The sequence below is a fragment of the Phoenix dactylifera genome, chromosome 2, assembly GCF_051530095.1.
Source record: "Phoenix dactylifera cultivar Ajwa chromosome 2, Ajwa_hap1_PhDact_Kaust_v1.1, whole genome shotgun sequence".
Taxonomy (NCBI): Eukaryota; Viridiplantae; Streptophyta; class Magnoliopsida; order Arecales; family Arecaceae; genus Phoenix; species Phoenix dactylifera.
The window spans coordinates 50,499,737-50,524,713 of NC_143191.1; the positions used below are offsets into that span (position 1 = coordinate 50,499,737).

Sequence of the window (24,977 nt, forward strand, 5' to 3'; positions counted from 1 at the left end):
CTCATATTGGCTGTGAAATCAAAATCCAATCTTGAACATGCAACCCAGGTCATTAAATTTTGGTATACTCAAGTTTATTTTCCTACAACATTCTAATTGTGGTTGATATTAAGCCATAAGCAGTTCGGTCGAAGCTTGATTAACCAAATTGAGGTCATAATTAAGTTAGATGCGTTCAATTTAGTTTTCAAGGGAGTATGAGTTTCAAGCAAATCTTTATTTTAATTATCAACGGCTCTATTCTAACCATGGAGCGCTTCCAATAGGAATGCACATATGTGAACCATCTAGCACGTAAAATTTGGCTCGAGTTAGCTCATGTGCATCTTTACCAACCATATAAACTCGACAACCTAATGAATTGCGACTCATCATATTTACAAGATAAACGACACCTTAATCTATATAGTTTTCTGATAAATCATATTTTTTATAGATCAATGAAAGCATCGTTCCAAAATAAAACAACAGTTTACAAATAAAGTTGTAAGCAATACACCGTACCCTATCGAGATATTCCAAGATTATGGTCGAGCTAGAAGGTTAAGTACCTTCAAAAATTAAAATAAAATATTTACTATTGTACTTTATGGTTGATTATAATTCAATAACTTTAGTAGATATCGAAGTTTATTTAAAAACAAAAGATAAAGTACCACCAAAAGGGTTTTATCTAACTTTTTTTCAAGTGGTTGTGGTTTTGGTCTTCAGCAATTTGATTTTGACTATATCAATTGTTTCAGCCTCACTTTTTTTTAACTGCCTATGCTTGTACTTTACTCCGAAAAAAAAGAAAAAAAGTCTCATGCTTTTACTCATCTCTTATAAGTTTTAGTATCATAACTTTTACTAAATTGCTAATAAACAAGATTTTCATCTTACCTCGGATGTCCACCAAGTTATCAATTTGTATCATATTGGACACCTGGTGTTGTAATAAAATGAAAAATTTAGCCCTTAAATGAAATAAACCAACATAACTCAAGATATCAGTGAATATGATATTCATATAGTATCAGCTAGGATTTTGTTATCCTTCTTTTATATTTCAAAATGTTCAACGAATAATTTTCAAAAGCAAAGCCTTCAAGTAGTTCTTATATTTGTTTTATTATAATAGCTAAGACTTCAATATCTCAGTTCCTATATATCATCCATGATATTGGAATATATTTGACTGATGGGTTGGTGGGATAAATAATTTTATATAGATATTTTAAAGTATTATCTTATATAAATTTTGAATTTCATGCAATATAATGGTTATGTGATTGAACGAACAAGACTTTAAATTATTTCAAAATTATAGATCTGGATATGAGGTGAATGATTGGAGAGTATAATCAGATGGGTGATGGGTCATTCCTTGGTTGCAACTCTCCATAAAATAATTTTTCCATAGGTTATTTTACTTTTCTTTGCTATCACACTACCAAACTAGAAATACTTATATCATAAACTTCCCAAATATCAGTATTATTTGGCTAAATAAAAGAAGAGAATAAAATAATACAACGAATCGAAGTTGAGATTTGTATGATCATGATTTATAAGCTACAATTTTACATGCTTTGATCTTATAGGTTTTCATCCTATTTATACGATACCAATAATTGCTAAGAAAAAGCATGAAGAGAACCCTTGAAAAGGTGCCTCTCTAATGAAACAACATAAAAAAGAACACAGAGAAATTAATGGAGAGAGAAAGACTCCAACATTAAAGAAAACTCCTAAAGAATAGGTGTCATCGAGTTGAGAAAGGTCACATGTTGGCTTCTATTACATTCAAAATACTACTATACTAGCCAAGGCTAATGGTATTAAAGAAAGTATTTTTTTAACTTTATGTAAGAGCTTGAATTAATAACAGTTGCAAGGCCAAGGATGAAGCAAGTTGCCTCCTAGATGGTTTCGAACTGAATTGCAAATCCAGTAGTGACTACTTCTATAATATTTTGCACCATGCAGACATTAGAACTAGCACCCAAAAAGATAGTCTAGGTCAAGTTTCAGCATTAGCAGGGGTAAGTATTCTCTTGCTACATACCATAATTTCATTGTGACTAAGAAAAACAAACCATTATTTGTTTTTTTTTTTCCCCTTATTTTGGCATTGTCCTGATGTCTCAAAGGAGGATAAGCCAAGTCATATTGGGTGTGTTAAAGTTTGTGGGATAACAAATATACTCTAGGGATAGGTTTAGAGAGATGAGGGATTTGAGATTTATTTTATAAATTAATCTATTTAAATTAGCCCTATTAGGGAGGGGTTTTTGTTTATATGGGACCCTGGCTTCTAGCATGTTGAAGAGCCCATTGTTAATTATCCCTTTATTATAAGGTCCTTCCCACTAAGAGACATCGAGGAAAATGCTAAATAAAATTAAGTGAAAGATACACCTTTATTTCAATTCAATCAAGTTTACATGGCTAAGATAGAGGCATAACCACAATGTACATTATCAGCACAAGTCAATTTTAGTCCAATGATTTGAAATTCTTGTAGAAGTGCTTGGTCTAAAGACTTGTGAGTCTATGTTTATGGACTTAGAAGTATGTCTTGATTTGTCCAGTTTAGAGACAGATTCATCTCAAACTAGTCTAATTTAGAGGTATAGATGTTGGAGACTTAGAGGCCTATCCTGAACCTGTCCAATTTAGAGACTCAGAGGTCTATCTTGAACTTGCTTAATTTTAAAAAAAATCCAATGGCTTTGCCAATATTCACAAGGTGGCTGCAGCCAGGCTGCCCGCAAAGGATATAATTATGCGCCCATCCTTCATGGTGTTATAGGTCAGCTTGAGGTTTTTGGACGAAGGCCCGGCCCCACTTTTGGCCACTTCATACCCACTCCGAGTCTAAAGTCGGGAAAGTGGTTACTTTGGGTGGGAATGGGCTAGGTGTCGTTTCCACCCCGGGATTCACTTCCAGACAGCGGAGCCCACGCATCCGAAGGCTTTTCCTTGTGAAAAGTGACAGAAAGTCACTTTCAGAGCAATGCAAACAAACCTTCGAAAACTCATCTTTTAAGGGTTTTTCAAGATCAATTCAAGGATACTTGGTTTTTAGAGTAAAAATGAATAGATAAAAATTTTGAAAATTACACTTTATTTTTTATTATTATAGATTAATGCAAATGACTTGAAATAGCACTTAGTGTTTGTTCGTAGGATGATTCTAGTACGGTTCATGCCCAGCTCCATCCCGATATATCTTCTGTCCGATACCATAGTGCCCGTTGCTCCGTTGAGAGAGATGGACTGTCTCATTCAGAGCTTCCTCTAGAGTCATCGCGGGGAAGGGGGGGTGCACTTGCTTGCGTGGGATGTGATTTGTCAGCCTCCGAGTGTTGGGAGCCTCTGTATCTACTCCTTGCTTGAGCAATGTGAGGTTCTTACTACCAGTCATGCAGCCAGGTTTATTCTAGAGCCGGACAGTTTATGGAGTTCCTTAACGAGGGCCAAATACGAGGAGCCGGTAGGGTTTCAGTTTTTGGCGCCGGTCATCGCAGCTCTTTCATTTGGAGAGAGATCTGCACTTAGAGCCCGAAGATTATGGAGGCGATCAGATGGGAGGTTGGAGATGGGCGGGCAATGGATATCCTTGAGAATAGGTGGTTGGCAGCGATCCCACTCAGTGGGTGGCCGACCTTCATCAACCCGGTACAGGCGGCGAGTTGTAGAGTGAGTGACTTCCTCATCCTGGGAGAGCGGAGGTGGGATGCAGATCTCATGCAAGAAGCCTTTGGGGAGTCACTGGCTGAGCGAGTTCTGGCAGTGCCGATCATCACCGAAAGAGGAGCTGATAGGAGGGTTTGGAGGCAGACGAGGGTGTGCACTCGTGACCTCCGAGGACTGGTGAGGTCACAAGGGCCCGATGCAGCAGATTGAGGGTGCCTGGATCTAGCGACTGCTCATACACTCACGGGTTGCCTTGTTCATCCGAAATGTGGCCTGGGGGTGTTTGCTGACTGGTGGTGTGTTGGCGAGCAAGCATGCGAGGCCTGCCCTGCTACAAAGGACACCATTTGTCACGCCCTCGTTTGCTGCCCGTGCGCGGCCCAAGTCTGGCAAAGTGCAGGGATCGTATTTAACGGCGAGCAGAGCAAGTCCTCGGTGGAGATGTTTCTCCTGCAGCTGCAAGCATCTGTGAGGAGGCCTGACTTGGTAGATTGGGGAACCCGATGTGCCTTTCTGGCCTACCATACTTAGCTGGATAGGAACACCTAGATCTTCGAGGATAGGTGGTTATATCCGAGAGTGGTGGCAGCCCGAGCCATTCTCCATGCATTGGAGTTTACCAGTAGTGCTACATCTAGTTCTCTTGTGACGGTTAGGGACCTGAAATCCAATTGATTCAGCGACCAGGTTAGCTTATGTTTCCTAGGAGCCCCCCACCCTCCTACTTTCTCAAGGTGAACTTCGATGGCATTGTTGCTGAGCTAGGCGAGAAAGGAGGTGTAGGTTTCATCATCAGAGGTCACTATTCTAGGTTTGTGGCGGCCCGTAGTCGACGGATCATCGATACCTCTACTACTGAAGCTGAGCGGCGAGCAGCGTGGGAGAGGATTTCCTTCATAAGGAGGCTCTGGAGGCGGAGTACTTACACTTAGAGGGTAACTCGGCTGCGATAATAGGGAAAATTTGTGGGCGACCTTCCGAGCCGGGTGAACACTCCCTACTCTGTGATATTCAACGGATGACAGAGGACTATAGATCCTTCAGGGCCATGCATGTGTATCGAAAGTCCAATTCAGCTGCTGACTGAATAGCATCGTACGCGGCACAGCACGCCAGAGATTTTATCTGAAAAAACCAGGCGGATGTTTCTCAACCGCTTGGTCAGCTTCTTTTTTCTGATTTTCTTGGATGAGCTTATCTTTGTTCAGTGTAAGGTGCCGATGTACAAAAAAACAAACAAAAAAAAAAGGAAGAAGAAAAAAAAAGAAAAAGACAAAGAGTCTCTTTGAGAGCACTACAAAAACATCTTAGAAAACTCATCTATTAAGGGTTTTTCAAGATCAATTCAAGGATACCTGGTTTTTAGAGTAAAAATGAATAGATAAAATTTTTGATAATTACACTCTCTTTTTGACTATTATAGATTAATGCAAATGACTTGAAATGGTACTTAGTCTGGTCCATCTCCATGTCCCATCCAATTGATTTTCTTTTTCTTTTTCTTTTTCTGTTTTTCCAAACAGCTGTTATTAATGGTAAGAGTAGAAAGTTTGATGCGTCTAAATTGGTACAGATCGGACAATTCTAAAGACAATCGATCCAACCAAATTGAGTGCAGCTATTTATCTATTTATTTATCTATCTATCTACATAATACATACATACATATGGGTGCACACACATGGGCATGTGCATATGTTATATGTATGCATGTAAGCTAAGCTTTTCATGTGCCATGTGAATGATGGAATTTACTAGCAAAACAACTTGGAGAGTTACAATGTAAAGAGGATACTATGTTAATGATGGAGCATGCTAGTGTTGAGCCTTTCTAGTCCGATAGCATATAAACATCATGAATATGCTTGGTTGATGTGATTTAGAAATGATTGATATTAGAAAAATAATGGTTGCACATATATCTAAAATGAAGGTTCATCTTATGTAGAGTTCTCCAACACCATATGGACATTGGTATTAATGTGCTCAACTACCATTAAAACTCATTATTTAATGTGCAACAGAAATATTCTATTATTATAATTTATTATATTATTATATTATATTTCAAAAATAGTTAGAAAAAGAACAAACAATTGTCATTCAAGAGTAGTTACTTTAACATTTAACAATTGTTTTCGCTTTAATTTATATCATTATGGCCTTCAAAACATTAGAAACAGGTAAATCCTTGCTCCTCCAAACCTTCCATCAAATGCCAAAGTCAGGAATTAGCATCAATATTTAACTTCCCAGAGTAAATCAAGATTAGTTCTCGACGACAATTGTCATTTATATCTACTCAGCCACTCTATCCGAGATAATGCAGCCTGTAAGTTTAATTTCAAGAAGGTGCAACAATGTGCATATGTGCTTTCAGGCATCCAATTCTAGCAACAATCAATATTCTCAACAACACCACCTAATTAAAAAAAGAACAAGATAGTGTGTGTGTAAGTGGCATGAAAGAAAAAAAAAAGAAAGCAAAAATGCACTGAATAACACAAAGAACAGCACTAATAAGATCTCTTTGAAACATACCACAATGCTATAGAGGAGGAAAGAAAGAGTCTGACATCTGCAGATACTTTTCCTCTTATCAATCTGCAAGGAATAGAATAAGAATAGATTCAGAGCCTAAAACACAAGTAGCATATAAGACGCCAAAAAATGTTATCAGTATCTTCAATATATGACATCACTTGGCCCTTGAATTCAACTTCAAAAAATAGATTAACTGCCTATCACATTATTCTAAGTTCTAATGCAGAGCCTTCTAATGCGTTTCAAACTATTCAACTAGAACATGGATAAGCTTCAAAACATCAGGTGCTCCATATTGCAACTGCAGAACTCTGAAGATAATATACATGCAGGAAATATATAGGCAGCCTAAATTATAGTTGAAAAGAAGAAAAATGAATCATCTAAGGTGTCTGAATGCCGTGCCATACGGGAGTGAGATACAGCTTCTTTTATACAATATGTAGGAGGGAAATATACTCCCTTTGAACTTCAACAGAAGCATTCTAGAACATCATTAGAAGCGACAGCTGTATCTAGCATATATAATTCAGGATTACTTGTGTATAGATTTCACCATGCACTTGGTTTGGATCTATATAATATGGTTTTTCTATTAAATAATATGATATACCCAAAAAAAAAATCCAGTACAAATTTGTAGTTTTAGTCACATGCCTCACTGCATGTCGCCTGAAACTTTTCTATTTTGCAATGAACAATTCAAGAACCAAAAGATAGTCTTTCAAAACAGCCCACAAATTTGACTGTTCTATATTCTTCTGGAAGAAGCAGTGACCTTCTGTTACATGTATAAATGTGGTCAGTGTAGCAACGGCATCCATATTAGATTGACTTGCGATGCCATGCCAACTCCAACATGGGCTCCTCAAGTTCACAAAGAGGTACATTGCCACGAAAAACTACCTAATTTCTGATCAATGGACAAATAGGTAAGAAATCCTGATATTTTAAATATTGATTTTTTTATTTTTAAATATTTAAAACCATAATTAACAGTATAAATTTCAATTTTTAAAGCCCATCACATGCTCTGCATCAACAGGACTGAAGATCATATCTTACCAGAAGTATTACAGCTCATACAAGCATGCAGAGAATGTGAGAGTATTTGCATAGGCTACACAATGAAAATGAAAGCCCTACTAGCTTTACAAATGGAGCGCCAAGAGCCAAACAATCATATGCTGCTCATCTAATAATTGCATCATTGTCCTGTGTCGTTGAACAACCAACAAATCCTCTGGCCCTTTCTCCCACATTAATAAAAACAAAAGCTGCAATTGGTCATTCCAGCACCATTCACTAACTCAGAACACACCATGTGTTTTTTATAATCCTACTAGAAACAGGTCACATGGACAGCCTCCAGGCACCTAGCAATCCAATAGCGTACTATATTGACTTAATTATTGAGAAGGGCAATAAAAAAATTACTTGATTTGATAAGCATACAAGGCTCAGCAAGTGATGGCACATTCACATTACAGTATTGATGAAAAAAGACCAATATGTTTTTCCAGAATTATGCATAACAAAATCAGAAAGCATCTAACTTTCTCACAAGCTATAAAACAAACTACCAGTATGGCATAAGAACCGCAGTTACTGCACATCATTGGTGTTTTAAGCATAATATATACTAAATGATATGGCAATGAGATCATTGATCGTGATAAAAACATACTTCAAAAATTTAAGACAGGCAAGAAGCATTTAACGAAAAGAGTTTCAGAAAATCTTCAAAAGATTGTTATCCTCTATCCTGGATGCAAAAAGCCAAGGCAACCAGCAAACTCCTAATTTAATATGCCAATGGCATGAAGAAAGTGGCACATGCAAAACTTAAAACAATAAGAAAAAGAACAAATAGAAAAAAAAAAAGAAACAAACTTCATCAAGAAACTCAAAATCAACAAAAGACGTTACAGCTTGCACATTGATCCTTCTTTCATTAAGGCTTACTTTGGAAGGACTCCAAGCAAGAAAGCTATCAAGAAATGACCAGCTCCATGTTGCAAAGAAGCAAACTAGCTCAGATGAGCATATCCAAAACATATACTTCATTTTGTTTACTAAGAGATGCAGTGCATGTGGGCAAAAGTTCAGACTTGTCAGTACCATCCTTGAGACCATCTGATTAAAACATATATGATTTATTGCTACTTGATGACTAATATGATTTAAGCATGTCTAGAGCATTTCCTGCTCTTGCAATTAAATTTATGCCAATCCTGTTGGACCAAATTAAGAAAGCCTATTTCACATGTCGGGATACCGGGACAGGGTAGCATCCCAATAGGCACATCTTGGCATCCCTTGTCGTAAGTGTCGGGAAGTGCATCATGTTCCATGGGCAAACTAGGACAGCCCTATCCCACAAGATTTGAAAACTAAAATAAACATATATTACATATCATCTTCATAACAACAAAGGAGAAAATACAAAATAAGGAATATTTAATATGCACAACTCATACATGATTTACCTGAATAACCCTGTTGTGGTATTTTTGACTCAGGTTGGAACCGATCATATCAAGCACCAAGTTCCTGACTCCTCCATCAAAAGAAACCTAAGAGCTTAAAATCAAATAGCAGCCAAAACAAAAGGGATAGATAAGAGCTACTAAAAAGACACTCAAGCAATACAAACAAAAGGCTCAAAAGACAGAATACAAAATCCCTTTCCCCTAAATCAGGCAGGACAGTGTCATCTTACAAATAGTGCACTGCGATATAACCTCAGCTTAATTCTTTTCTTTTGCATCATCTGCACTCTAAATTTGAAAAATCTTATGATTAATTGACTTTCATGTAACATACTTTTGCTTGCTTTCATTGCTTTAATGACCTCCGCATATCACCTACCTCTAGGTTTGCAAAAAATAGTGCATGTTATTAAATAGATGACTTGCACCCTAACATATAGAACTATGTATAAGTCGCCCCTATAAGTTTGTCCAACATCATTAATGGAAGATTCACATACATAAAAATTATGCACCCAGCAATGCAGCTAGTTAATCAGTCAGATGTTCGTTACATAACTTCTTAGGTTGGGATATGGCATCCTCATATCTCAGTCAAGCCTCCTACCTATCAAGAGAACATCCAAGTCCAATGAAGAAAAATGGAAGAAAAAGAAGCCCAGCATGGTAACATGAATTATCAGTAATCCAGAAAATAGTGGTGCAAGATATGAGGCAAGAATGTTATTAAAACCAGTGAAGGAATATTCAGTGAAGTAGACTCGCTAAGAAATTCCACTAACAGCAAAATAAAATGGATGAGTACAGTGGTAGGTAAGGTAGCTAGAAAATGACAAGTATCTGTAGGTGGTAATCAAAATGGTTGGGAAATGACACACCAGCCTCAGTCAACCACAAAAGGATGGTAAATGGGCCTCTTCTGGACATTATCTGAAGACATGGACATAGTATAGACAAGATGGTGTAAGAAGCTGATTTGCATGAACTGGAAGTAGGCAGTCTTAAAAACATATGAGACCCACAACAGGAAAGAAAAAAAAAGGTTTACTAGGTAAATAGGGCTTCAATTCTTCATCAAATCCTGTAATTAAGGCTCAAAATTTCTTTTTTTGATAAAGAGAACTACTTGCAAAGAAACTTACAGAAAAGAAAGTCTTCTTTTCTCTTGTTTAAAGATGAAAGAAAAATTCCAGGAGACAAAAATAGGGAGAAAAGGTTTTATATTCTCATTGCCTAATTTTTTTTCCTTCTCTAATAAGAAGCAATTTCAACAATAAGAAACAAAAGACTAGTGGATCAGGGTTGCCAACACATATCTGCACAACTTTCTTGTCGGCTCTCCTGATTCATTCAAACAAGAGGAAACTATTGAGTTTATTTTCTTTCCCTACTGATTGTCACCTCCTTTAATTTAGCTGTCTGATTGCTGGCAAAATAAAACTATTTTCACCATTTATTTCAATTATTGAAGTATTGTTCAAGTTTATGTTGTTAAAAGTAGTTCTCTTTCATCTTTACTTCATTACACAACTTGCAAAGTTGTGATTTCAAAATGAAACAAAAGGACTTTCAGAAAAGTCAGAAGAGAATTTCCATCTGAGAAATAACAATAGAGAAAACATAACTGCATGTGAATTTTCTTGATGCTTCCTTGCTAAGAAAGCTTATAAGCATGAAGCAAATATTCAGGAACACTAGCCCCACGAAAATGAGACTAACAGCTTATTTAGATCTTTTTGAATGAAAAATACAATGAGGTGTAAAAGCAAGCAAGCTCACTTATCCCCACTGAATTTGTTTTTATTGAGCCATCATTAATCAGCGGAAAAATCTGAATAAATTACCATAAACCTCAAAAAAAAAGGAAAATTTTATGTAAAATTCCCCTTAACATAACTGAAGCGAATCATAAGTTTTATTAATCCAGGCATTGGAAAATCTTTTTCAGTATAAAAGGCAAATTTAACTCACCAAATCTAAAGTCCATAGAAACAGTAAACCTAGGGAAAGATACAATATTTGCCTCCTAGGACTGCAGCAAGTCAAAGATTTCTCTCTATCAAACCCAAAGTTACATTCACAGGAGAAAAAAGAAGCTATGCTAATTCCGTTTAGCTTCAACTCATCCAGGCTACAGAGTCTTCACGGCACCTACAGCACAACTTTCACCGTTAAAAAGCTAAACAATCATCATGATCTAAAGAAAGAGAAAAGTAACAAAAAGAACATCCCAGTGCACAAGGCTCCCACCACTACAAGATCTAGGGTGGGCAGATGTAAAAAATTCTTTTATCCATAGAATTTTTTCATTTTTTTAAAAAGAAAAAGAAAAAGAATTATCTATAGAAGAAGTAAATAATTCAAACATATGAGTCTTTCTGAGAATTTGAACATGAAATAGATATGATTGTTTGTATGTAAATTTAATAGGGTGTCAAAGTAAGAGCAGTTTTACATTGCGGAATTGCTTGAAGAGCAACAGCTAGGAAAAACAAGTAACATAAGTACATCAAAAGAATAATCTCTTGAATAATATAAGAAGATTAAAAGTGAATGAACATGTCAAAACAATGAGAAATCTCAACGCTTCAATGAGAATTGAGGAATTGGCATCATTAAATATCAAACATGAATGGATAAAAGCTTGAGTTACAAGATTAGAAAATCTCAAGGCATAAATGAAATTTAAGGGATAGTTGCCCCATAAGAGTAATAGAATTATTGGCATGCATCTACTTGATCTTCACAAAATTCAAGTTAACCCAAAACAATTTTGCTTGGAAGAAGCAAACAATTAAGGAGCAATCACCCAGCAATTCATCCTATATAATGTATAATTGGTGAGGATGGAGACTGACAGCACAATCTGGGCAAGAAATTATATCACAAGACAGTACAATTGAATTACACATTTTACACAAGCATTAACATCTTATGTATTATCTGTATAGTGTCCCTGGATATGCCCCATCCAAAACAAACCAAATGGAGAGCATGTTTTGTCAATTTAGAATAAGTAAAATTGAATGTGTTGGATGTTGATGTTATGACATCCCATAAATAACATAAAATTAGACAATTACCCAAAAATCATAAAATTAGATCAAAATTGTTCAGGTTCAAATGACAAGAGATCAGCACATAAAATTAAAATATGGCAAGCACTCACATCAAAAGATATCCTGGCACAATCTCTAGGAAAGAGCCCATAGAGAGAGGGGGACAACCTGCTTTGCTTCTCCAAATCACAAACACATTTCCCTAGAAATCCTTGACGAGGGACAGAGCTCCCATCTCATTTCCCTTCCCCAGCTCCTTCTCAACTTGTAGAACTTGCAACAGCAAACCAGCAGACTTGAGAAAGACCATAGCTGACTCAGACAAATTCAGAGCTCTAACAGCACCCTCAGCCTAACATGCAATGGCACACCACTGTTACAGATTACCAAGCCCATCTTTTCACCACGATGACATCTAAGAAGAGAACCAAAGTAATTTGTTTTGCAACAAATGAACGTTTTTTTTTATCTCTCCGCTTTTCCAGGAAGAAGAGTAAATGTCAACCACAACCAACCAGCAAATAAGCAAATAAATTAACCAGATATCAACCTGAAAGTGACATCAGCGTTTTCTCCCATCTGAACCACACACATATCGACAGGGTGGGGAAAAAAGGGTGAAAGTTCAAAATCAGATGTTGATTTCAGAAGACAAAGCCAGCGACAAACATCCTACATCAACGCCATAATAAATTCAAGACAAGAAATGGTAGATTTCAGGCTTCAACCAAGTCCTGCAATGGGTAGAAACACAAGACAAAACCCATGTGAACAGCATCAACACCATTGCATTAAATCAAACCAACTCAGACACTATCCATCAAACAATATGATTCAAAACTAAAAGAAACTAGATTTAGCAAATTTTGAACCAAAAAGACCAAAAAGAAAAAAAAAAACAAGGAAAATCAAATTATCAATTTGCATCAAGCAAATACCACAAAACACAGAAGAATATCTATTTTTTGACTTATTTTCATCGTATAAAGCAAAGAGTATAGTTTGATTCAACATCAAAAAAGGTACTGCAACTAGTCAACCATATTCATACATCAAACCATCACTACCCCTGACATAAAACCCCCAAACAGAAGATATCCCCATCCTGTCTTGAGATTGTTAGAGATCTAGAATTCTTGTGATGCAGACCCCAGGTCCCCCTTCTTCCCCACCTTCTTAGGCAGCAGAGTTTGGTGAATATTAGGCAAAACACCGCCATTAGCAATAGTCACAGTCCCAAGAAGCTTGCTCAACTCCTCATCATTCCTCACCGCAAGTTGTATGTGCCTCGGAACAATCCTATTCTTCTTGTTGTCCCTTGCCGCATTCCCAGCCAACTCCAGAACCTGAAAAGGATCATTTAAAAAAAAGAGAGATCAAACTTTGAATCAGAAAGGTTCCCTAAAATATAACGAAAACCGACAAAAAAAATCAAATTTTGCAAAAAGAACAAACTTTGAATCAGAAAATGGAACAGAAATAAGATAAAAACAAAGCCCTAGCAATAAAGATCGGACCACCAACCTCAGCGGCGAGGTACTCGAGGACGGCAGAGAGGTAGACGGGAGCGCCAGCACCGACGCGCTCGGCGTACTTGCCGGCCTTGAGGAAGCGAGCGATCCGGCCGACGGGGAACTGGAGGCCGGCCTTCTGGGACCGGGAGACGGATTTGGAGGACTTGGGCTTGCCCCTGCCGCCCTTGGTCGAGGCCGTGGAGCTCATCTTCTTCTTCTTCTTGGATCGAGGAAACGAAAAAAAAACCTAACCCTCAGTGGAGGGCAAAAGGATCGGAACGAGGGATCGGCAGGGTTTTTTCGGTAGAGCGAAGGGAGGAGCGGTCTTTGAGAGGAAGAGGGTCTGGGGGGTTTCATTATATAGGTGAGGATCGGAGAGGGGCGAGAGAGAGGTTCTCTGCGATTTGTGAGATGGGGGTAGCCACGGATCGCCAGCGTGGAGGGACTGGATTGTTCCACGTGGTGTGATCTTAGAAGCGAAACGTATCCGCCTCCGCTCCGGATTTAGACACTAGACCGGTTGGTTAATACTACCAAGTTTTTTTTTTTTGATAAATATATAAAATATAGGCTTTTGTTGAGTGAGAAGTTTTTTATTAATAATATTAATTTAATATCTTCAAGATAAATCAAGTATAAATATAGCTAACATTTTATTAATATAAATAGTAACCTACTTAGTTTCTATTTGAAAGGCAGAATAATGGCAGTGGGATAAATTCAACTCTACTCCATCCAAATAGCCTTTTGTTTTTCACCTCAAAAATAGCCTGTAATTGGACTTGTACAGTATTCCCTCTCGGTATCCAATGGTGTCGACGAGGTCGCATGGTAGATGATCAATCGCCTACAACTCGATCGTCCTTTAGAGAATCTAGATGAACTTTTCCACTTTCTTTTTTTTTTCTCTTTTTTTTTGCAATATTTTTGCTGCTTTTTTTTTTTTTTTTTGTGATGTAGATGCGAGTAAGGTTGAGTTTGTACTTCTAGCAAAAATTGTTGGCACTTGGGTAAAACCACTTTGGCTAAAGGAGCTAAGCCATTTTTATTTTTTTTTACTGTGTCTGACATAAATTCAGATCAATCTTGAATGCTTGATGTTGGGTCAAATATTTAGTCGACTCATCCAACCCGTTACATTTTAAACTTGTGCAAACTGATAGCTAACGATAAAAATACAGCACTAGTGGAGGTCCAACATGCAATCTATCTGCGCCCGTTATAGTCCGTTATGGGTTTTCCTGAACTTACCAAAGCTAATATACAAGAGGAGGAAGAATTCTTACATAGACCATAGCTAGGGATGATAATTTATGGTCCAACATGTCAACTCGGCTTGCAAAGAGCATGCTTTAAGTAGGTTCTAATGTGGCATAGATGGATAAAATTTGTCTAATTCTATTTCTTAAATGGGTTGGATTTGGATTTAGACTTTTGACCTATTTAATAATTACATCATGTCATAGCTTGCTCAAGACAGTGTTTAACCCATTTAAAACATATTTAACATATTTCTATTCTACGGAACTCAACATGCTTAATTTATTTAATATGTTTAAATCTATTTAACCTATAAAAAAATTTACTTAATTTATTTAACCCATTTAACTTGTCTTGATCTGTTTGATAAATGGGTTATGTAGATCGAGTATGGTTACATGTTTCATAAATAGGTCGGGCTTGGGTGGACAAATTTTTGATCCGACTAGTGTTCAACCCAACTTGTATCTGACCCCATCCGGCTCGATTGCCATTTCCATCCATGGCTTAAATTTTAACATAGATGTAAATTTAATTATATGCATATATTATTTAATCCAGCCTCCCTCTATGACCTAAACCATGCTCGACTTGCTAGCAAGTTGGAGTTAACTAGTCCGTAGTCGACCCGTAAACCCCAACGTATTAGGTTACATAGGTCAAATTAAGATAAAAAATTTAAAATTTGAAAAATAGAAATTAAAATTCTCGAGTAAAGATTTTTTCATCAAAATCCACGGCTGAGGCCAATTTTTGTAACTAAGGCTAGCAAAAATTGGATTGAGCTGGCTTTTTCTCAAATGATACACAAGGTATTCGAATGTACAATTAATCTCAACCAATCTATCTACTAAATTAATCAATAAACTTGAAATAGAAGAATAAAAGACTTATTTATTAAATAGGTAATTTAGAATGTATTTGGTGTTGTTCTTATTTTTGAAAAACCTGTCACAAGTTATGTTGTTGGTGATATCTAGCAAACTTGGGTATATGGACTATGATGATAAGATCGATAGATCAAACCAAATACACACGTGCATGCACGCATAGATGGACATGGACGCATGCACGCTATATGACTGGATTGGATTTTGGATTTCTCTAGTTCTTATCCAAATCCGAACCCGATAAGATGTTGGGTCCGATTTCTCAGGATCCGAATCTAACTCAATATTCAGAACCGAACCCAATAACCTCCTGTGTGTCCCCATTTCTCCTTTCGGTGTGAAGGCCGAGCCGCTACTCTCTCTCTACAGCCCTGGCGGCGGCGGGGATGATGAATAGGGCGGTGACGGACAGAGCGATCACCGGATTCTTCCGCCAGTCCTTCGTTCTCCTCAGAAGCCTAAGCACTTCCGTCTCTCCTCCGGCTCCGAGCTCCTCCGCCGCCGGGGAGTCGAAGCCGAAACGGAGGAAGAAGAAGAACCTGTTCGACGTGATACAGTTCCTCCCCAGCTGGGGGCTCGGCTACAAGGTGGCTAAGACCCACTGGCAAGACGTCTCCTACGAGCTCACCAAGGTCAATCTCTACAAGGTCTCTTCTAGCCCTCCCAAATCCCCCTTTCTCCCTTCCACCACCATTTCCTTCTCAAATCTCCCACCGTCTTCATCTTGTTTGATGTTATTACGTTGCAGGATGGGCGGCACGGCAAGGCATGGGGGATTAGATACAAGGCCGGTGAGTCAAAAAGAATTCTTTTTTTTTTCTCCGTGTCCTTGTCCTTGCCATTTTGTTACAGGAAGGGGAAATTTTACAAAGAATGCGATTTTTCTGCGATTTTTGTTTTAAAATAAGAGTGATCGGTATTGATGACTTCTCGACATTTCCAACATACTCAGCCGTCAGTAATCTTTTATTGCTACAAATTCTATAAAAATTGTGTTTTCTGTTATTTTGTTAACTCGTCAAGCACATTTATACGAAAGTACATGTTTGATCCAGTTTATAAATACTTGTAGCATAGAATGCCATGAGCGAGTCATCTGTGTGCGTGATACAGGCATCTGACAAGGAAATTGGCAAATGACTCATTATCATTGTTGTTTGAGAATTAAGATTGACTTCAAAGGTTGTCAATGTGCCTTCTGCCTTGGTGCTTGCGCCACTTCTTACCTTAAGACTCCTATTGTATAAATTTAGCAAGGGAGATCACCTGAGTGCCTATACTGGCTTATGGGCAGCCATATCAGCGCTTATTGATTTCTTAGTGTTTGTGCAGACATGTTGTTATGCTAAATATATGCCGATGCCGTCGAAATTGGAATGTTTAATGAATGATTTATTTCGTAACCATAATTTAGTTTAGTCTATTATTATACATTGCTTGTACCTTTTTTCTTGAAGGAGAAGGGTTGGGAAAGCTCCAAGCACACTTTGTTATAGCTAGGGGGATAATACAATTACACTCCCATCTGCCGATATAAACACTGAAATTCACAAATTTGTTGGAATTTTTGGACTTTGAATGTAAAAGTTATGCTTTATTATAGTTAGATAATTTGACTGTGGTAGATATGTTTGCATTTATGTCTGAAACTTGTGGTTTGTCCTTGTTTCTCCTTGATTGATAAACTTCATTTTACCAAGCTTGCTATAAATAATGGCCTATGATGAATAGGGAAAAGAAAATCCGTGTAAAATTAGGACATGATTTCAGAGCAGCCACTTCTGGCATCATCTTGATATCTTAGGTTGTTAATTTTTCCTTTGAGAAAGAAATAAAAATATTGCAAGGCTGCAGAATGATGTCTGCAGAGCAATGCTAATGAAAATCACAATTGAAATTGACCATATTGGCAAGTATTTGTATAATATCTGTAGTCAACACTATGATGAATGGACTGGATCTAACATTTTATAAATTAAGAGAAGCCTAATGTGCTTTAAAGGTGCCAACTTAAAGCAGCCAAAAACAGAGAATAGCAAATCCTGAACATTTCATTATGAGTCTGATTAGCGAGTGTTCTAATGGTGCAAGATTTTAACCAAGTTCGTAGGTAGCGACACTAATTTTCTTAATGGGCAGGCATTATGTAGGAATATCCTCTAGTACCATTTATTGAGCAGAAATCAAATATTGAGCAGGAAAGGTGCCCTGTTCATTTTATGAATTACAGTAGAAATCAAAAGTTCGTGGGAGCAGTAAAAACGACTTCATGCATGAGAGATGAGCATAATCAGCAATGAGATTTAGCCTTGAGTTCAAATATACTTGGTAATTATTTACGAAACTACGCTGGTTTTTCAGGGTGCTCAGCATGATGATACTTATGTCTCCATGTACATGAGCTTTACACGAGCAAACTTGCAACAAACTTTGCTTGCTGCTACTGTCTCACAGTTGCCACAATTAACTCCTTAAAATATTTGCAAAGTTTAAGCAGCAATCTTCACCTCTCAGGTGCTCAACCTGGATTTCTATTGACTGCACTGGGTCCTGTTGTTCTTAGTCACTTAAATTTGTCTGTGAATCTTGATTTTTTTTTAATGCACCCAATTTATAGCTGACTATATACATCCCTTTTTGATTAATCATGTATTTGAGTATCTTTACATGGAAGTGTATCCTGCAGGTATACGAGCAGCTGATGCTCCTGTGAAAATGAGCGGCGTAAACAAGCGTGGGTGGAAGTATATTCCAGAGTCTGAGAAGGAAAAAAGAAACTCTTCCAAAGTGGTAAAACAGAGCTTGGCTTAGTTTTGAGGCTTTGTGGTGTGCCTTGACCATTTTTTTTTGTTCTTGCTGTTCAATGTCAATTTGTAGGGCTTTACCTGGTGGCCTTTCACATGATATTGTCTTTTCATCAACGAGGCATGTCTAGTCTTATCTTGGGCTACTTAAAATAGTTTAGACACACTTTATATTTGCTTGGATGCTTTATGCAATAGTAATCATTCACCTTCAAGTCTGATATCTTGTTATTTTTGCTGTTCAAATTTCTGTTGAGATAGTCAATAAAATTGAAAGGAATGGTGGGTTGAATGCTTATGAACACTAATTGCTATTATACAATGTTTAGGAGCCTGTTGATGATGTGTGTTTGGCAAAAACTTATTTTGAATTGCATAATGAGCTAACATTATCTCATTGCATAATGAGCTAACATTATCTCATTGCATAGTCCGAAACGCAAAATTCTCTTCAACTATTCATTCTTTACTTTTGTTCCAAAATTTGATGTCTAACAACTGTATATATAACAGATAAAAACAAAGGGCGGTTGCATTGCGCTAATTGTGACCTTGTTCACTTTAGATAGCATTTAAGAACCATAGGCACTGCAGGCAGTGAATGTGGTGATGTAAAGGATGACACTGTTCTTTGGGTTTGGTAGTATGTAACCTGACAGCACATTTGCAGGTGCCGGAATCTTGAAATTGTGCATGTGCCAAATCATGCAAAAGCAGGATGAAATTTCATTAAAAAGAAAAAGAAAAAGCAAAAGTAAGATAAAATTTGAATTAAACACGGTTTTATTGTTAATTCATGTTACGATAATTAATTAACTAGTAGTGATTTTTTTAATTTATTCCTACAAATTGTAATTAAGTACAAATTTTAAACAGTAATAATAACTCATATAACTATGAATTTTAAATTATCTGCTTGAGATTGCATTAATTGTTAACTATAATAACCCAAGTCATTTGAGAAGGTTTTTGATGAGCAAAAGATAGATTGACCAAAGCAGTCACTGTGAGGAATGTGTCTTATATTCAGGTTGTGTAAATAGAGAATTTCTTTGCAAGAAATGGAAGTAGTTTTTGTTCCAGCAGACTAGACATTGCATGGGATCCTTGAAGTTGGATCCATATAAGTGTATCATATGGATAGGAGAAGGTATTCATGCTTATGATTTACTTATCCATATTTATCCTATTTGTAGTCAGTCTTGCCGTTATTATTATTTCAAAGGTTTATCATGGCCTTTCAGTTGCTACAATTTATATTAGTGAGAGCTTATACTTTTTTGCTTTTCTTTTAGACTCTACTCTAGTTGGTAGATGGTTGCTCCTCGTTTGAATGAGATCATGTATTCAATAAGGTAGGTCTTCCTAATTCTATATTGATGTCAAAGTTCGTAATAACAATTTCAGTACCTAAGCCGGTATCATATCGGTATGGGTCAGTTTGGCGCATCAATACTTTCGATACACTTTCCATACCAAATATCAGTTTAGTACCAATATAATGCAAGGCATGATGCATTGATACGACAAATCTTGATTAATGTTCCTAGTTTCATGGCAGGATCCTTTATTGCATGAGTCATATTATTTGGGAGTAATTAGAAAGACTATATCATTAACTAATGTTCTTGGTTTCATGCCATGAACTTGCCATTATCTGGTTGGATATATGGCTAATATCTATTTGTATCATTGTATGTATTCCATATGTCATGGGAACTATAACTGTAGTAACTTTAGAAGGCGGCTAAATGTAGTTCTCTTGCTTTTGATCCAATCCATAATTAATAATACAATTAGAATCTGCATTACATGATAAAGTTAGTCTCATGAATGGCAAGAATAAATATTATGGAGGCATTTGGTATGGGGTGATCGTCCCATGATCAAGGGTGATATGGGTGGAGGTGATGAGATCACCGCGTTTGGTTGCATCACGGTGATCCTACGTGGCGGTGATCCTAAATCACCTCTACTTCTCAAATTATCGCCCAACCCAATGATGGAATATCCGTCCTTGAGTTTGGAAATCCAAGATCACCCCAGGACAGTGATCTTGGGTTGAAAGTTAAAGACAAAAACACCCCTCATTTTAGCAGAAAAATTGTTATATCAATATATCATCAATATATTATGTCAATGTTATATAATATTATGTTGATATTATATATTATATTAATGATATATATTATATTATAATATATTACTAATCATATTATTATTGAAGGATAATTTTAAAGTATAGTAGAAATATATTATTATATTTTATATTTATATAATGAAAATATTTAATATATTACTCCTATTTATCTTATTTTTCTAATCAAAATAATTATTAGGATTAAAAAATCTATTATAAGTATAAATAAAAATATTAATTTTATAATGAAAAATAACATATTTTTATAAGATTAATAATTTATAGGAGTAATAAATATATTTTCATAGAATATATTAATAATTAATATATTGATAAATATATTAATATTTTAATATAATATATTTTATATGATTAATAAATATATGATAAGGGCTACTAAAAGTAGAATATGTGACAAAATTATGGAGTTATTATAGAAATTAGTATATTGACTTACATTTTTAATTCATGAGAATTAAAAACACATAAAAAATCCATCTAAGATATATTGGGGATATTTGTGATATTATGTGGTCGGTGATCTTGAATCTTCTTACTAATTAATCTTATAACAATATCTTATAAAAATATACTATATTTTTATAATAACTCCATAATTAGTAAGAAGATATTGTTACTAATTAGTAACAATACCACAAATATCTTATATTAATTATTAAGAAGATTAATAGGGAAGATTTGAGATCCCCGGTGATCTAATTGGTAATTTTATTCATGGATATTCAAGAATTTTTAATCACTGAACCATGGCCTACCAAACACATTGATTTTAAATCATTAGGGATCAAATTACCCCAGCATTCGAATCACCGGAGATCTTAGATCACCGTGGTGATCCTGTTGGGGTTACCAAACGCCTCCTATATGTGATACCATAATTAACTAAGGATCTAAGCTATGCTATTGGAAACCTGCCTGAGGGGACAGAGAACATAAGACTATATTTTTTTCTTTCTTTCTCAAATCTACTGTCAAATTACAATATTTTACCAATTTAGAGATAATAGGGTTGGAGTTTACCTCAATCTGAGCCTCTAGCTATAAACTAGGCCTCATATCCAACTTCCTCTTTTCCATTACTGTGGCCTCTTCTCTCCACACAAGAAAACCCACAGGTTAAATTAGAGAGGGCAAAACCATAATGAAAAGGGATAGGAAGAAATGGAGAGGGATTTCTTACCAATTAGATGCACAAAATGGTAGAAGATAGGAAAAGGAAGACAAAGAGAGTGGGCCGATTGAGAGAGAGAGATGAGAGAAGGAAGGAGATGCTATATTGTGCGAGCAAGAAAGAAAGAAGGCAGGAGAGAAATGAATAGAAGGAAAAATGTCAGTGGGATGGTCACTGGATGAATGGTAAGATGAGAGGTGGTGGCGGCGGCAAAACTGAAGGCATTGGCAAAGATTGTGTGGTGGTAGTAGAGCTCAGTTAGGAAGTGAAGAAGAAGAAAAAAGAAAGAAAAGAAAAGGGAGGGGACACAGGGCCAGGTGTGTGCATAGGAGAAAGAAGAGAGATGGATGAATTGGGTTGGTCTGGTCCAGACCAGAACTGACTTAGTTTGTGGCTCATGGACTCGCTAGGTTGACACAACATTAAATGTATGATGCATATTATGAGTTGAGATATCGAAATGCTATAGGTATGATAATTATTTTTATCTTTATCTTAATCAAGATAAAACACAATCATAGTATTAGTTTTAAGTACTTACCATCATATAACATTTCGAACATGTTGAATTAGTTTACTTGGTTGTTGCACTCCGTGACAACATATAATGCACGAAATTAATGATATTTAATAACTAATAGATTGACTAAAAGCTCGTATATACCACTTGGAAAGGAATACATGTTATTTGATCACATCTTAGAATGGGAAAAATAATCTATCAACTAAAAAGGCTAAATAATAAACAATTAATTTGGTCCAATTGTTTTCAAAACTTTTGATTAAGTATAGAGATTCTTCGGAAAAAAATTCAAAATTTATCTTTTTATGTTTACATTCTCATAATCAACTAAACATCAAAAGCTACAATGTAGATATCCATGGATGACATGTGAGCATGCTGTTCATTAGTAGCTCATACTGAAGTCAAAAATTTCAGTTTAAAAATTGACTTAATTAATGAATGAGATAAACGTGAACCAATATTTTGAGCTTAAAGTATGAACAAGTTGAACATAATCTGGATCTAGCTTGCTTTTGTTTGACACGGTCTAACTTGATATAAATAAGCATACAATATAATTAATATTTTCTTTTTAATTCAATAGTTGCTAGTTAGTCATTTTTTCTTCAAAAAAAATTATATTTACTTACTAATTGTAACTATTTCTTTATAAACTAAATATATTTATTATATTTCAAACTGATTCCTATATTTTATATGATATGTTGTTATAATTGAAGGCAGCAGGTGGACAACAACAATGTCAAATAAAATTTACTGTTCTTGCTTTTTCTTTAAGAAAGCTAAATCAACCATTGGGGCTGATTTTTCTTGCTTCTTTATGAAAATAGGCTTTAATCTGATGGGAAAGAACTCATGACTCAGTATATGTAACACATAGTAATTTAAAAATAAATATAAAATAATTACACATAAAATAAATACTAAAAAATAGATACAAAAGAAAATAAGTGACAAAAAGCAAAATGATAGAATCTACCTAGACACTATATATATATATATATATATATATATATAAGTGGAAAACATGGCAAGGATTTGTGACGATGTAGATAGAAATTAATAATTTTCTTTATCTTGTCCTTATTGGAGGATATATAGGCATCTTACAAATGAAAGAATGGTGCTATAGGAAAAACTAATATGCTAAAGCTTTTAAAAAACTATACAAAAATTATTTTTTATGATATAAAATATATTTTTATGTTAAGTTGTACAATAAACTATTTTTTAATGCTTGGTTTTTTAAAGAGAAAATAATTAGGGTAATGGGTGCGTCCACTCTTTGTTCCGAAATATCTGGGCAATGGTGGAAGCTGGAGGGACCTTCCAGGCCAAGCATGTTTTCCATGAAGCTAATGGGGCTGCGGACTGAATGACTACTTATGTAGTCAGTCACTCGAGTAGCACCCTGTGGGCTGAAGATAGGGAGTTACTCCTGACACTCTGTAGTATTTTATTTTTCGATTTTATTCGATGTATCCGTACTCGTTAGATATGATCCACCCACCTTAGCTAAAAAAAAGAAAAGAAAAGAGAGAGAGAGAGAGAAAATAATTAAGAATGCACCAAGCAAAAGCTAGAGAAAATTTGTCAAGTTACACAAATATCCCTAGTGAGACTACATGTGAACTTGATATCTGTCATTGCTTCCCATATTTCATAAATTCTAATTGGACAATTTTTGAGGTTGTTGATCCATGGAAATATCCCTTTAGTGTATGTTTAACCTCATGTTAAAAGGTGTATATACTACGTACTTACACCTAGGCACGTGCATCTCACAGCTTGCACGAGACCCGCTTTTGGATCTCAAGATCGCAAGCGGGTCCGAAGTGGAAACCGAACATAAAACTAAAAGGCTAAACGTTACAATTCCCTAGTCACGTGCATCTCACGTGTCCCAATCGCTGCTATATATACTTGCGCACCCGAACCCGTTAACCGACCATCGTGCCCGTTCCAAGTTTCCGGTTTCCGACATTTCCAGTTATGAGAGCGAGCGAGCGAATTCCATCACCAAGGAAGAAGGAACCGAGCGAGAGAGCTCTCTCGAAGGGGGAAAAAGAAAGGGACCGTTGCCTTCTTTTATGTTTATGACTTAGAAGCGGGGGTTTCGTTCGAGCTCTCGTTCTCGGCCATGGCGGCCTCCGTCGAGAGCTCCTTCTCCTCGGACCACATCGAGGAGATGAAGACTCTCATCGGCGCCCTCAGTCTCCTCTCGCGGAATCTCCCCCTCCCCCTCGACGTCTTGGAATCGGGGTGTAAATAGGTTTGAGTCAACCCTAATGAACTAGTTTTAATGGTTAGGTTGGTTTGGGTTCCTCTATTATGATCAGGACAATTTGATTTTAGCATTTGGAAGCCCCATTATATTTGTTTAGGACTGGGTCAAGGGTTCATATAAAATAGACCAAAGCCAATCCGAACGACACAAACATTTGTACACACCTCTCCACCCACATGCAAGCACACACGCAGCACGCACAGGCACATGCATGCACGCGCAGGCATGCACGCACGCACATATGCATACACTTCTAAACCAAAGCAATTTTAACGACACGGATCTTAACCGTATCATGTTGGGTTGGTTTCGACATTCATCATTTCGATTCCAATTTCAATAATTAACAACTAATGAAGATAGGGTTGAACTTGGATTAGCCTTTAATCCGGACAATCAGACCTATGTGCATTCTTATCTAACTCCTATAGGTATACCGGTCATCATTCGATCTCATTTTAATCAATATCTCTGGGTTCAAAATAAACCACCTCATTGTTTTTATGTATCTTGTATCGATTATTAAAGGACACTGATAGAAAGTGATAGCCGAGATGAAAACCTTGATGGGTGTCCATTGGCAACCGC

General features: G+C 36.3%; 2 protein-coding genes and 1 long non-coding RNA gene across 4 annotated transcripts; 1 reads left to right on the plus strand and 2 right to left on the minus strand.

Moving 5' to 3' along the window:
- Positions 1 to 6,146: 6,146 nt before the first annotated feature.
- Positions 6,147 to 10,822, minus strand: LOC149768388 (uncharacterized). The gene is made up of 3 exons (XR_016399535.1): positions 10,689 to 10,822; positions 8,715 to 8,801; positions 6,147 to 6,285 (listed from the first exon to the last, which is right to left on the minus strand). It is a non-coding gene; the product is annotated as an uncharacterized LOC149768388 (long non-coding RNA).
- Positions 10,823 to 12,729: 1,907 nt separating this feature from the next.
- On the minus strand, positions 12,730 to 13,608 carry LOC103724231 (histone H2AX-like). The gene is made up of 2 exons (XM_008815426.6): positions 13,301 to 13,608; positions 12,730 to 13,122 (listed from the first exon to the last, which is right to left on the minus strand). Exons 1-2 carry the CDS (start codon positions 13,496 to 13,498, stop codon positions 12,904 to 12,906), a joined length of 417 nt encoding a protein of 138 aa, XP_008813648.1. The 5' UTR covers positions 13,499 to 13,608; the 3' UTR covers positions 12,730 to 12,903.
- A 2,144-nt stretch (positions 13,609 to 15,752) lies between these two features.
- Positions 15,753 to 18,462, plus strand: LOC103724232 (uncharacterized). 2 transcript variants are annotated; one of them, XM_008815427.5, is made up of 3 exons: positions 15,753 to 16,087; positions 16,189 to 16,231; positions 18,127 to 18,462. In XM_008815427.5, exons 1-3 carry the CDS (start codon positions 15,827 to 15,829, stop codon positions 18,249 to 18,251), a joined length of 429 nt encoding a protein of 142 aa, XP_008813649.2. In that variant the 5' UTR covers positions 15,753 to 15,826; the 3' UTR covers positions 18,252 to 18,462. The 2 variants fall into 2 exon arrangements, with proteins under 2 accessions (XP_008813649.2, XP_038981324.1); XM_039125396.2 differs by having other exon boundaries at positions 15,753 to 16,072.
- The last annotated feature ends 6,515 nt before the right edge of the window (positions 18,463 to 24,977 follow it).

Excerpts from the sequence above, each read along its gene's own strand:
- LOC103724232 (XM_008815427.5), top strand. The coding sequence starts at position 15,827 with ATGATGAATAGGGCGGTGACGGACAGAGCGATCACCGGATTCTTCCGC. Across the intron at positions 16,088-16,188 it reads CCAAGGTCAATCTCTACAAG|GATGGGCGGCACGGCAAGGC; the intron begins GTCTCTTCTAGC and ends ATTACGTTGCAG. Across the intron at positions 16,232-18,126 it reads GGGGATTAGATACAAGGCCG|GTATACGAGCAGCTGATGCT; the intron begins GTGAGTCAAAAA and ends TGTATCCTGCAG.
- LOC103724231 (XM_008815426.6), bottom strand. The coding sequence starts at position 13,498 with ATGAGCTCCACGGCCTCGACCAAGGGCGGCAGGGGCAAGCCCAAGTCC. Across the intron at positions 13,123-13,300 it reads TCGAGTACCTCGCCGCTGAG|GTTCTGGAGTTGGCTGGGAA; the intron begins GTTGGTGGTCCG and ends GATCCTTTTCAG.